Source organism: Leptidea sinapis, chromosome 5, assembly GCF_905404315.1.
Source record: "Leptidea sinapis chromosome 5, ilLepSina1.1, whole genome shotgun sequence".
Classification (NCBI taxonomy): Eukaryota; Metazoa; Arthropoda; class Insecta; order Lepidoptera; family Pieridae; genus Leptidea; species Leptidea sinapis.
Genome location: NC_066269.1, coordinates 7,306,597 through 7,320,041, shown reverse-complemented (window position 1 = coordinate 7,320,041; position 13,445 = coordinate 7,306,597). Strand labels below are relative to the sequence as shown.

The 13,445-nt window shown below is 34.9% G+C and overlaps 1 protein-coding gene across 1 annotated transcript; it reads right to left on the bottom strand.

Moving 5' to 3' along the window:
- Positions 1–412: 412 nt before the first annotated feature.
- LOC126964725 (uncharacterized) lies at positions 413–6,295 on the bottom strand. The gene is made up of 2 exons (XM_050808001.1): positions 6,266–6,295; positions 413–916 (listed from the first exon to the last, which is right to left on the bottom strand). Exons 1-2 carry the CDS (start codon positions 6,293–6,295, stop codon positions 413–415), a joined length of 534 nt encoding a protein of 177 aa, XP_050663958.1.
- Positions 6,296–13,445: the final 7,150 nt, after the last annotated feature.

The window sequence follows — 13,445 nt, the reverse complement described above, 5'->3', positions numbered from 1 at the left end:
ATTCCTATTCCTATTCCTATTCCTATTCCTATTCCTATTCCTATTCCTATTCCTATTCCTATTCCTATTCCTATTCCTATTCCTATTCCTATTCCTATTCCTATTCCTATTCCTATTCCTATTCCTATTCCTATTCCTATTCCTATTCCTATTCCTATTCCTATTCCTATTCCTATTCCTATTCCTATTCCTATTCCTATTCCTATTCCTATTCCTATTCCTATTCCTATTCCTATTCCTATTCCTATTCCTATTCCTATTCCTATTCCTATTCCTATTCCTATTCCTATTCCTATTCCTATTCCTATTCCTATTCCTATTCCTATTCCTATTCCTATTCCTATTCCTATTCCTATTCCTATTCCTATTCCTATTCCTATTCCTATTCCTATTCCTATTCCTATTCCCATTCCTATTCCCATTCCCATTCCCATTCCCATTCCCATTCCCATTCCCATTCCCATTCCCATTCCCATTCCCATTCCCATTCCCATTCCCATTCCCATTCCCATTCCCATTCCCATTCCCATTCCCATTCCCATTCCCATTCCCATTCCCATTCCCATTCCCATTCCCATTCCCATTCCCATTCCCATTCCCATTCCCATTCCCATTCCCATTCCCATTCCCATTCCCATTCCCATTCCCATTCCCATTCCCATTCCCATTCCCATTCCCATTCCCATTCCCATTCCCATTCCCATTCCCATTCCCATTCCCATTCCCATTCCCATTCCCATTCCCATTCCCATTCCCATTCCCATTCCCATTCCCATTCCCATTCCCATTCCCATTCCCATTCCCATTCCCATTCCCATTCCCATTCCCATTCCCATTCCCATTCCCATTCCCATTCCCATTCCCATTCCCATTCCCATTCCCATTCCCATTCCCATTCCCATTCCCATTCCCATTCCTATTCCTATTCCTATTCCTATTCCTATTCCTATTCCTATTCCTATTCCTATTCCTATTCCTAATCCTATTCCTATTCCTATTCCTATTCCTAATGTCTCAAAGTGCGTGCGTGAAAAAGCGTGCAATGCGGCTTCAAATTTTTAATTTAGGATTTTTCAAGAACCCTGGGCCGTAGTGCATTGTAATAAGCAGGACATATCACTATAATCACGTGAACGTGCTTATTTTGTCACCTTTTCTCATAAAAAAGGCACCCAAACAAATTGCAAATAATGTATACAATAAATTGCAGTAAATTATTACAAATAGGAACGTTAACATCTAGAGTTCAATTCATAAATACATCTTGTATTACATTAAGGTGAAGGCAATTTGTGCATCAGATCATGTTGATTTATGAATCGAGCCTCAATTACGTAAATGTCATATAAACAACAAAAAATTAAGGCAATTAGATTTAAATCCAATTAGCTTTTGATATATGTGGGGTCTTTAACATGTAAATAATTAAATTGGCCTATCAAGAAATCTAACTATGGCAAAAATTATAGACTTTGTTATTTCATTGAATCAGTGAGAGTCTCCTTGCACAGAATGTCGGCTAGATAATGGGTACCACAACTGCGCCTATTTCTGCCGTGAAGCAGTAATGTGTAAGCATTATTGTGTTTCGGTCTGAAGGGCGCCGTAGCTAGTAAAATTACTGGACAAATGAGACTTTACATCTTATGTCTCAAGGTGACGAGCGCAATTGTAGTGCCGCTCAGAATTGTTGGGCTTTTCAAGAATCCTGCATTGTAATGGGCAGGGCGTATCAATTACCATCGGCTGGACGTCTTATATATGTATTAAAGCGAATCTTTTATTAGATCGTCCCAAACTTTTTCGTCTGTGTGTTGCATGTCGCGTGACGTTCGGGCGGCGCCTATAGTTCGCAGCAGCTGACCGTGTAGTGTATAGACTATTACTCATTTGTACCAGTGCTCCACGCTATTTTTATTATTTCCCATTATCGTTTCAATATGCCATGTATAAAATTAAGATTGATAAAACGATTTTATATACCCTTAATAGAATACAATTCCAAAAAAATTTAGTTAAACGTCTATGATGTGAAAAACGTTTCACTTTTACCGTGGTTTCATAAAACCACACAATCCCTTTTTTTACAAGCCTATTACTGATACAGTCGATTTCGCTCCCGATTTTGGTCTGAGCTCAAAATTCTGATCCTATTTACAATTTTGATCGTAACCTTGATACATAAGATGACCTATATATCTCAGTGCCTTGCCTACTGAACTAGAGGTCCCGTATTCGAATGCGAGTAAAGTCAAACATTTATATTATAAATATGAATGTTTGTTTCTAAGTCATTGAGATTTACTCTTATATGTATTTTTAAGTAAGTATAAAATATATTATTGTTATCTTGCAACCAATATTTATCTATATAATATCTATATCTGTCTATCTCAACAATGAATCTTTAATAAGTACAGAAGCGATAGTTAAATATATTTTCGGTATACAAATAAATAATTAGACAGCAAGAAATGTAGTCACTATATTATTTATGCTTAAATTAAAACATTGGGTACAGATTCTATGTTGTCATATAATTGCATATCGCGGTCAGTTGGGAAATGAGTCCATATCCCGACCGGAAGCAATCATACCTCCACGGCACGACTTAGTCGAATAACTTCACAAATTATATCGCGGGAGCGGTGCTCTTACGAAATATAATAACAGCGGGAATGATCAAACAAATTTGTTGTATGAGTCATTCACAATGTTTTCCACGCATGTTCGCCCTTACAAATAAACTTGGTATAATGTAATACCTGAGAATAAACCAAGAATATGCAATCTTTTGACTATTACGCAGACGCCATTGTCAATACAATGATAATTCTGAAGTTTTGCGAATGTCAAATGTCAAATAAACGCGGGAAACGTTTTTCCCAAATAATCATAAGCAAAATGTCTATATTTTGTATAATCTTGGTTTATTATCAGTTATAACTTTATACCAAGTTTAATTTTTTATCTATTTTAATCAGGAGTAATTCATCAGGGTTTAGGTAATTGATACGCCCTGCCCATTACAATGCAGTGCCACTCAGGATTCTTAAAAAGCATAACAATTCTGAGCAGCATTACAATTGCGCTTGTCACCTTGAGACGTAAGATGTTAAGTCTCATTTGCCCAGTAATCCGGCGTCCTTCAGACAGACCACAGTAATGTTTACACATTTCTGCTTCACGGCGGAAATAGACGCCGTTGTGGTACCCATAATCTAGCTGGCATCCTGCGCATCTTCATCTCTCGCGATAAAATCTTTTGCTTTCGGACAGGATTTCTTTGAATTTTTTCCATTACTGCTTTAACCACCTTTTTCGTACGAACACTACGTGGACAGCCAGATCTTTTTCTGTCACAAAAAGAGGAGGTCTCTTTGTACCTATAAAAAGACCGGTACATTTTACTAATATCAAGCGTATGAAGAGTTTTAAAATTTGCATTTGGTTTGTGCAATGCAATCACAGCGATTCAGTTCTCTGTATCACCCCACTCCATTTTAATATAGCAAAATATTGTACAATGTATGATCGCCAAATTGAGAAAACTCAATGTGCAATCATATAAAAATGACGGATTCCAAATTCAAATGTAATATTTTGTTTATTTTTAATTGTAACAGTATTTATGGCTAGACTAGGTATATATTTATATATAGATAAATAGCTGTGTGGTCAGCTAAAAACATGACAAAGGGCGTGCAAATTGGTCTTGCTTAATAGACCGAGACATTTACTTCGGAAAGTGTTCTGATAAGGCGTTCGACTTGATTCCACAACTAAGGGCATACTGCCTCTTAAAATCAACCGTGCATTCAATTTGTTAGTCCTTTGGCATTGCAGGAAGTACGAGCGACGGTAATTACTAGGCAACAGTGGAAGCACGTGTGCCCTCCTAATCTAAAAATAATAAAATTTAATTATTGTCCATTAACGTAATTCTCTGTTCGGTTAAATGTACTACAACTGAACTGAAACCGAAAAAAACACGCCAAAGTCGATCCGAAGTCAAAGTCATGTTGACTGGTTTCTTTGACTATCGCAGTGTTGTGCACTCGGAATTCTTGCTGAAAGGTAAATAAAGAATATTATTTGAGCGTTATGCGGCTTTAAAGAGAGCAAATTCGAAATGCCCCTTCACACAAGGCCATCATTGTGAACGAATTTTTGACCAAACACTCAATAAATACCATCGAACAACCACCATATTCACCAGATATGGGTCCAGCCGACTTCTTTCTTTTTCCTAAATTCTAATTACCACTTCATGGCACCCGTTTTCAATCGGTAGAAGACTTAAAGGAGAAATCGTAGCGAGAACTGAACTCAATTCCGAAAACAGCGTTTAAAAAATGTTTTGATGATTGGATTATTCGTTGGCATAAGTGTATCGTTTCTGAAGGAGCATACTTTGAAGGAGATATAATAAATTTGGATGAATATCAAACATTCTGTGTATTATTGATCTTTTCCCGGTACTTTCTAGACAGAGTGCAGAGACAGTATATATTCAAAGGTCATTTCATCTTCATTTGAACCAGTTCCGAATAGTTTCGAGTTGCGATTAGATTCAATTACTTGATAAGTGATTGTGTGGTATACTTTTTTTGGAAGAAGAGGACAAACGAGCAAACGGGTCACCTAATGGTTAGTAATCACCGCCAACTAAACTGTCTTGTTACAACAAAGGTATTACAAGAGCGTTGCCGACTTGATTATCAGTTTCTAGCAATTTCGCTAATGTGCTTATGAACATATAGAACAAATTATCAAGAATAATAAATATATAAAATAAAAAATTGATATGCAACAGTCAAAATGTTTGTTTTTAAATTTTTCTCCTAACGATTCTTTAAGTCTTATGTCATAAATAGCCCATATAGCCCTCTTCTGCAGCGCAAATATGGTATTAATATCGTATAACTGCTACAAATATGGTATTAATATCAGACGATTGCTACAAATATGGCATTAATATTGGACAACTGCTACAAACATGTTATTAATATCGGACAACTGCTACAAATACGGTATTAATATTGGACAACTGCTACAAATATGGTATTAATATCGGACAACTGCTACAAATACGGTATTAATATCGGACAACTGCTACAAATACGGTATTAATATTGGACAACTGCTACAATCATGGTATTAATATCGGACAACTGCTACAAATACGGTATTAATATTGGACAACTGCTACAAATATGGTATTAATATTGGCTGCGCTGCTCCATAATAATATCCTTCTCAATCGGTCACTCTTATCAGAGTGGTCGTGGTCGCTAAGATGATGCAGCATTAGTCGTCGGTGGTCTCTTTAGTATTCGGTCGCACTGCCTCCCTCGCGATGCTCCTCTACTTTTGGCAGTTTGTATCATTGCGGGAGCCCTGCACCACAGGTGTCTGGGTCACTGCCTGGCCCTGCACTATCAACCGCTCAATCGAGCCTTCATTTCTGGAGATGTGACCAAAGAACTTCAGAATTCGTAGCTGTACAGTCGACGATAGACTTTCTTTTATCTTCAGTTCCTTGAAGATAGAATTGTTGGTTCGGCAAGCCATCCAAGGGATCTTCAGGAGTCGCCTCCAACACGACATCTCTAAGGCATGAATTTTGCGGCGCTCTTCCAGTCTAGGGGAACAGTTTTCAGCCCCGTAGAGGAAGATTGGAAACATAATAACAATAACATACCATAGGACATATTAGTAGTATCTATGGGAGTTAATTGTTTAATATTTTTATCGCGATTCTCGATTGTGATTCTTGAACCCAGAATTCTGAGTGGCATCCCAATTGCATTCGTCACTTTGAGACTTGTTAAGTCTTAGTATCCGACTAGCTATGGTGCCCTTTAAACCAAAAAATAAAAAACCTGACAGATTAATTTAATGCAGAAAAAGCGACTTTATGGCGCCAACGAAGAGGCCACAAACAAACCAACAAGAGAAAACAAATGGTTTGTGTTGTTCTTATAGAAGTTAATCGAAGTATACAGGTATGTACTCAATGATTGCAACACGGACAATGTACGAACAAAGCTAGCGACCATTGTCAATGGCTGTGTTGTTCACAAGACAAACGCATTTCAAGATCACCTCACTAATTATCCACTGTTTGCATAATTATATTACTTACATTGCAAACAAGGTTTGTAATGACAAACTGATTGAGTGATGTACGGATTTGATAATAATAATCTACAATTGAACCGGATTACCATCGAAAGTAGCAGAGATTGTCTGGTGTAATGACGTGGGCCTTCTTAAGGGCCTTCAAAAACATGTTGTTAATTTTTCCCCTATTTGATATTGTGTGTCAAAAGGGACGTATTCAACAATAGAAGAAAGTCTAAGACGTCCACTGCTAGACAAGGGCCTTCCCCAAAGATTTCCACGACGATCGGTCCTTCGCTGCCCTCATCCAACGTATTCCGGCGATCTTGACCACATCGTCGGTCCATCTTGTGGGGGCCCTATCAACACTGCGTGTTCCGGTACGTGGTCGCCATTCGAGGACTTTACTCCTCCAACGGCCATCTGTCCGTCGAGCTGTGCCCTGCCTACTGCCACTTCAGTTTCGCAATCATTTGGGCTACGGTGACTTTGGTTCTCCTACGGATCACCTCATTTCTGATTCGATCTCGCACGGAAACCCTATATATGTATATATAAATATATAGTTGTCAATAATCACACGAAAATAAAACACGGTAAAGCAACAAATATTAACGTTTTACTACCAAGCAACGTGCAATAACGTGTCTGTATTGCTTCAAAAGCAAATTCTCTTTCTTCCTTACCTGTTTTAAAGACAGGAAGTCACTAATGATATTTTGGACCAGGTTCACATAGCCAACTTCGAAAGAGGAAGTAGGGGTGATAAATTACTACCTGAGACCTATATTTCGTATTATCATTACCGTGAATATAGTAATTTGTTTATATAACTTAGCACTAACTACAAAAAGTTATATTTGTTGTAACAAGGTAATATTGACACACTTTCTAAACAAATAATCTTGTCCCAAATTAAGCATATATAGCCTGTGTAATGGGTTGCAAGACAACGATATATTTGATACAATATACTTACTTTAACATACTTAAATACATATTATAAACATACATAAATACATTTAAACATCCATGGCTCGGAAACAATCACCCATATTCATCATATAAATATGCTTGCACCTACCGGGATTCGAACCCGGGACCTCTAGCTTAGTAGGTAGGATTGCTAACCACGCGGCTATACAGGTCGTCAAATAATGGTCGTAATGCATATTATATTATTTTTTTGTTTGAATAATTCGGAGGTACGTTTACTTTATTTTATTATTATAATTCTTTATTTCATTTCTAACTATCTACGTACTGTACTGATATTCTCTAGTATAATAAATACCTTCTAATGACAAATTCAAAATCCAACAAATCACTTTAGTTTTTTGACATATAAATTATGAAATATTCCGTATCAAATATAAAAGAAGGCTGGCAAAATCATTTATTTAATAAATCATTTTGATTTGATTTATGTAGCAAAGTTAAAATCCAATTAACGTGAGCTGTTATTATTAAACCAAATTACCGGTATACATATTAATAATTAGATAAAATATAATTACTATAATTAAGTATCTAATCTCTGCCTAATCTTTTTTTATATCACAAAATTGATATGATCTAATAGAGGCACACAAACTTGGTTTAATGTAATTTCCATGTTATTTTTTTGTAGAATCACATTGACCGAGTGGTGACTGGTTGTTGTAAGGTTTTCCCACAAAAACTAGCAACACAAGGTCACCGTAATTATGCATTTACGCACCTGTCCTAGACATATAAAGTGCACAGACAGATACAGATCGTACAATTTGTATTGCGATATTAGTTTTATTGTTTTTGTTCTAGTAACTAGTGTTCTGGAAACAACGGCCTTTATATATTCCCATAAATATCTACAAAAATTTTAATAATATGATTTTTAAAGAGAAATTTTCAACATTAGCACCATTGCGAATAAGTGGTAGTGTAAAAAATAATTATTTAACGATTCAAGAGTGCTTTATTTATATCTTACTAGCTGACCTGGCAAACGTTGTTTTGCCATACAAATATATATGTAATTCTCCTTGAGCTTCAAAGAATCTATTACAAAAGATTTTATTGAAATCGGTCGAATAGTTTACGAGTTATTAGGGAACATACAAACATACATTCTCTTTTATATATAGCTAAAAATTATGTGTGTGAATTTGGAGAGCTGTGATATTATAGCTTATAGTCCTCTCACGTATATTATATATACCGTTCTCTCACGGTGCTTATCATATTGAAATAATAATATGATATAAAAGGATATAAATTCCTTATTAAATTTAATCCAAAAAAGGACTACCCCTACACATGACGTGGATACAGGAAAAACAATTTTGTCTGTGGACTTTTTACTCAAGAGTGTGAGAGGTTGGTAATAATAATAACATCAAATCCAAACTATACAAGCTTATTGACTCAGAGCTGAAAAAATTAAATGAAACTTATAAAATCATTTTATATTATATTGAATGAATGAAGGATTTATTTATCCAACTAAATGCAGGTATAATAATAATAATAAATAATGTCTAATGAGCCATATACATTTTACCAGTGTAACTGGTGTTTGAATATTACATTAAATTAAATTTAGAAAATTAAACACAGACTTTATACAAGCAATATATTTTTACATATAAAGTTTACACAAATATTTGTAGGTGACTGATATATTTTGAAGTAGAAAACAATAGAATTTCAAAATAAGTGAGGTTCTGATTGAAAGAACTAGATAAGCTCTGTCTATTGCACTGTATAAGTCTATGGTTCCGTACAATGGCTACAAGACACTATTGTTACGCTGTCGATATTTCATGGCAAATCTAATTTTCAATCACTCCTACGTGCTTTATATTTTCATTTTTCATACTTCTAAGCTATATTTAAAGCAACGGAAATTGCTTAATTTTCCTTTTTCATTGTCCTGATATCTAATTTAATATTATACAATTATATTTATCTAATTTATTATTATGTGGGCAGGGCACATAGTTTGACGGACAGATGGCCGTTGGGGCAGTTAAGTCCTCGAATGGCGACCACGTACCGGAAGACGCAGTATTGGTAGACCCCTCCACAAGATGGTCCGACGATCTGGATCAAGATCGACGGAGTACATTGCATGAGAACAGCGTAGGACCGATCATCGTGGAGACCTTTGAGGTAGGCGTTTTCCAGCAGTGGACTTCTTCCGGCTGATGATGGTGATGATGATGAATATTATACATCCATACAGGCATCTATAAGTGCTTAAGATGATTTGATAGTAATAATGATATCTCCAATCTTGTCATTATTACCGAAATTGCAAGAACAATTCAATTTCTTTGAGTCATGCTAATTTACAATCCGATGTGCAGATTAATGCCGCCAGCAGCAAAGTAGCAATTAGGATATCTAAAGCACGTAAATTTTTGATGAAAATTGCGGAGTCACCTCTATGTGAGTTATGTGGAACAATTGAGGATGTTGAGCACTTGTTAAAGGAATGTGTCCGATTTCAGTCTAGTAGAGACAAAATTGTGGGACTTATAGGTTTGAACAGATTTGATACGGGCAGGTTTGTAAATATACATGCCCGCCCTGCATCTAAGGATGCCATAAGTCTGTTTGAATCCATAAGTCTTATTGTTTGAACACTATAGATATAACTTGCTTTTGGTTTTATTAACTTTTTTTTTTAGTTTGTTAAGTTAAGAATTTGTTTTTCTTTTGTCTTTTTAATGTACTTAGATTATAATGGGGCTGACATGTACATACGTATAAAAGCCCCTAAATCAATAAAGAAAAAAAAAGCAGATAGCTTTAATTTATGTCTGTTGATCTTTCAATCATTTGATCTATCAATCAATGACGAAGAGATGAGCGATGGTCCATGCATCATCCTCGTATGCCAGCGCTGGTTTTACACATTTTAAAACAGTGTTCGCATACGCTATACTTTTATTTAATTACGATTAGAGTTGGTTGATACACCTTTTATACTTACAATTATTTTGATATGTTTTATAAATACATTATGTGTAAACATTATTGTGTTTCGGTCTGAAGGGCGAATTTCACTAAATTACTGGGCAAATGAGACTTAACATCTTATGTCTCAAGGTAAGGAGCGCAATTGTAGTGCCGCTCAGAATTTTTGGGTCTTTCACGAATCCTGTCCGGCACTGCATTGTATTGGACAGGGCGTATCAATTACCCAATTACTATTAGCTGAAAGTCCTTCACCTCGTCCCTTATTTTCATTAAAAAAAAATAAGTACCTCGCTCGATCATCTAAGTTGCTTGACTGAATTATTTGTATTGCGAAAAGCGAATAGGTTATTCTAAGTTAAAAATAATGTTTTCCTGGCAAGTAATCACCAACATGTCGTATTCTGCAACCTTCTGCGAAACACGCTGCATCTTATGGTATAAGATACAGATAGTCTCTCAAAGAAAAATTAAAAGAAATAAATATTATGACTATTCATTGTCAGTACATTTATGAAAACTTATTATACGTTCACAAAAATCGTCGCCTTTTTGCTCTTAATAGTGTTTTCATTATTATAGGTGTTATTATTATAGTAGGCTTCATAAGATACATAATAGCTTTGAGGGTAAATGTATTTCTTTTAAAATAAAGTCCCAGCCACTGTTCAGGCATAATCAATAAATAAATTTAATTGATTTATAAAAAAAAGGGCTCTGTCATAAATCCTATTACTACACAGCTGAATATCTAAGTGATCGGACAGCCTGGGACTAGATTTTGATTATTTAATAGCAATAGCAATAAAATTACAATATTGTATATATTTATTAAAAAGGGCACAAAAAAAGAATGCTGGGAGAGTTTCTTGCGCCTCTTCTTCTCTCTCAGAGCGCCATTTGTTTCCGAAACGGTAGTAGTATCTAGTATATTAGAAATGACTATTGGAAATGAATTTTGAGAAAATAAATGCCTTTTATGCCTTTCGAAGTATTATTCCGACCAGTTCTGTGGTTTTTTGCAGAATATCTGAACAAATAAATCGACTCTCCATTTATTTGCATGAGGTATAATTCCTTGTATGCCTTGGGATTTCCAATGACTGTAATACAATTTTTTTCATTAAGGCAATGATGGTAAAATGTATCAATAAATTATTTTTTGACCTAAATGGATGAATGGTAAATAATTTTTGCCATTTGTCTACGGAACCCTGAAAATGAGGCAGCCGTAAGTAAAGTGTATTGTCTAATATTGTAACAATTTTAAAGCAAAATTGTTGTTATTGTAAGCACTGCTGTTTAGTATTACTTTAGCTCTTATACATTTTTAATTATTTCTTGTATTTTCTACCGGAACTGGACGTCACGTGTTATATTGTTTTATTTATGTATACAATTCAAACAGACGGAAATGTAGCTTTTTTAATTACCTTAATTCAATGCCATTGCTATTTTAACATTTCCTGATGTTCCAAACGTGCATTGACTGAATATTTGCATTTTTTATAAATTGACAAAGCTAGTTTTTGCAGATCTTTATTGTTATTAAGCCTTTTCCGTGAGTAACACTGAAAATATTTAGATCTGGCCAGTTAGAAACATTGCTAGTGAAAACTTTTTTTGAATTTCAATTTTAAAACTCCTTGGTAACCTAATGTAGTATTTTGCATTTATTTGTCATATGTTTTTGTGTATTGACGGCAAGTCTAAAACTCTTGTTACACATGAAAATGAACCTAACGCGAGAAAATTTTCGCTCCGCAAAACGGACTGTTGAATATTTGACTATGGCAGGTGTTGAGATAATGAGTCATCCGCCATACAATCCTGACTGTATACTATATCTTAAAATTCATAGATAATATCTATAAAATGTGGAAAAATGCGAGCTAATGATTGCGAAGTAATTTCACTAGCTACGGCGCCTTAATACCAAAATACAATAATGCTTACTTACACATTACTGCTTCTGGGCAGAAATAGTCGCCTTTGTGGTATCCATAACCTAGGCATCCTGTGCAAAGAAGCCTCCCACTGGTAAATGCCCTAAGTAGCCTCCCTTACGACACCCTTGGGCCTGGGATTTCCCTATTCTTGTTATACCCCGGGAAAGAACAGGGCTTTACTATAAACTTTCTGAATTCAAATATTTTTATTCAAAATAGGATGGGACTTCAACTATTGAAATTCAAAAAGACTACCACCCATTCCAAAATGAATGCCACAGGCCTGAGAAGAATGGGCGCAACAAACTCAGCGGGCTTTTTTTTCATCAAAAAATATGTTTACAAAGTAATATTGTACAATTAAACTTATTATTGAATAGCCTGAGGGCGGTCGCTGCATTCCCAATCTGTGGTATCTTTTAGAAAGTCATTTATGTTATGGTAACCTTTACCACACAAACGTCTTTTAACAATTCTTTTGAATAACGTATACCTTTGTTTTGAACATTTACTGGGATGTAAAGGCATATACATCGCCCCACAAAAGACTTACTAACTCGACTTAGCCGAGTAGCAGTCATGGACAAAATTAAAACTCCATATTGTATTATTGTTCTATTATCTTGGAATTAATACAATGCAGTGTTACAAGCAATAAAATTATTAGTTACCTCCTAGTGGCTACATTTTGAATATAAATTAGAGATTTATGCTAATCCGGTTAATTATATCAGACATCTAAATTTACTTGAAGCACATCATTTATATCCTTAATTATTGTTCCTTAATGTAAGACAAAAAGGCTCATTAGTGTTTTTTAATGAGGAGTTCTTTTTTTACATTAAAAGAATACCTATCTATGATTTGAACATATTATTGGCAGTGTGGGTTCGTCTTTGCATATAATTATGACATTAAGGGTTCAACATTAAAGTATAACGCGATTAAAAGAATATGAAATATAGTCCATTGAAATGTTACGTTGTTTAAATTACAAAGATTGGTCTCAGTTAATTTCTTTGTAAAATGTATAAAAAAAAGTTATAGAGCAAAATAGAAATTTGTTATAGAAATTTTCTCACTTTTTGCTTATAATTTCTTCTTTAGTTTTAAATTTTGAGTTTTTAGAGAAATTTTGAGAAGTTATATTAAAATATTTGTAGACAAAGCGATTTTCCACAAATTAAGACATTACGAATTTTTTATAGGACACACAGTTTCCGAGATATCTCGAATACGCTGTCTGCACCCCTTTTTCCAAGATGGCGGCAGGGGGACAAGGGCGGCAAACCCACAAATTTGGGGTTAAGCTTCTATTGTCCCAAAAATAAAATTGCATACTCTAAAAAATGCAATATTCGGTCCTTAAATTGTAACATTTCAATGGACTAATAAGTTTACGCATGT

What these genes read in the sequence shown, in the direction of transcription:
- LOC126964725 (XM_050808001.1), bottom strand. Translation starts at nt 6,295, where the DNA reads ATGTTTTTGAAGGCCCTTAAGAAGGCCCAC. An exon ending in AGGCCCTTAAGAAGGCCCAC is followed by an intron (nt 917 to 6,265) that starts GTCATTACACCA and finishes GAATAGGAATAG; the next exon opens with GAATGGGAATGGGAATGGGA.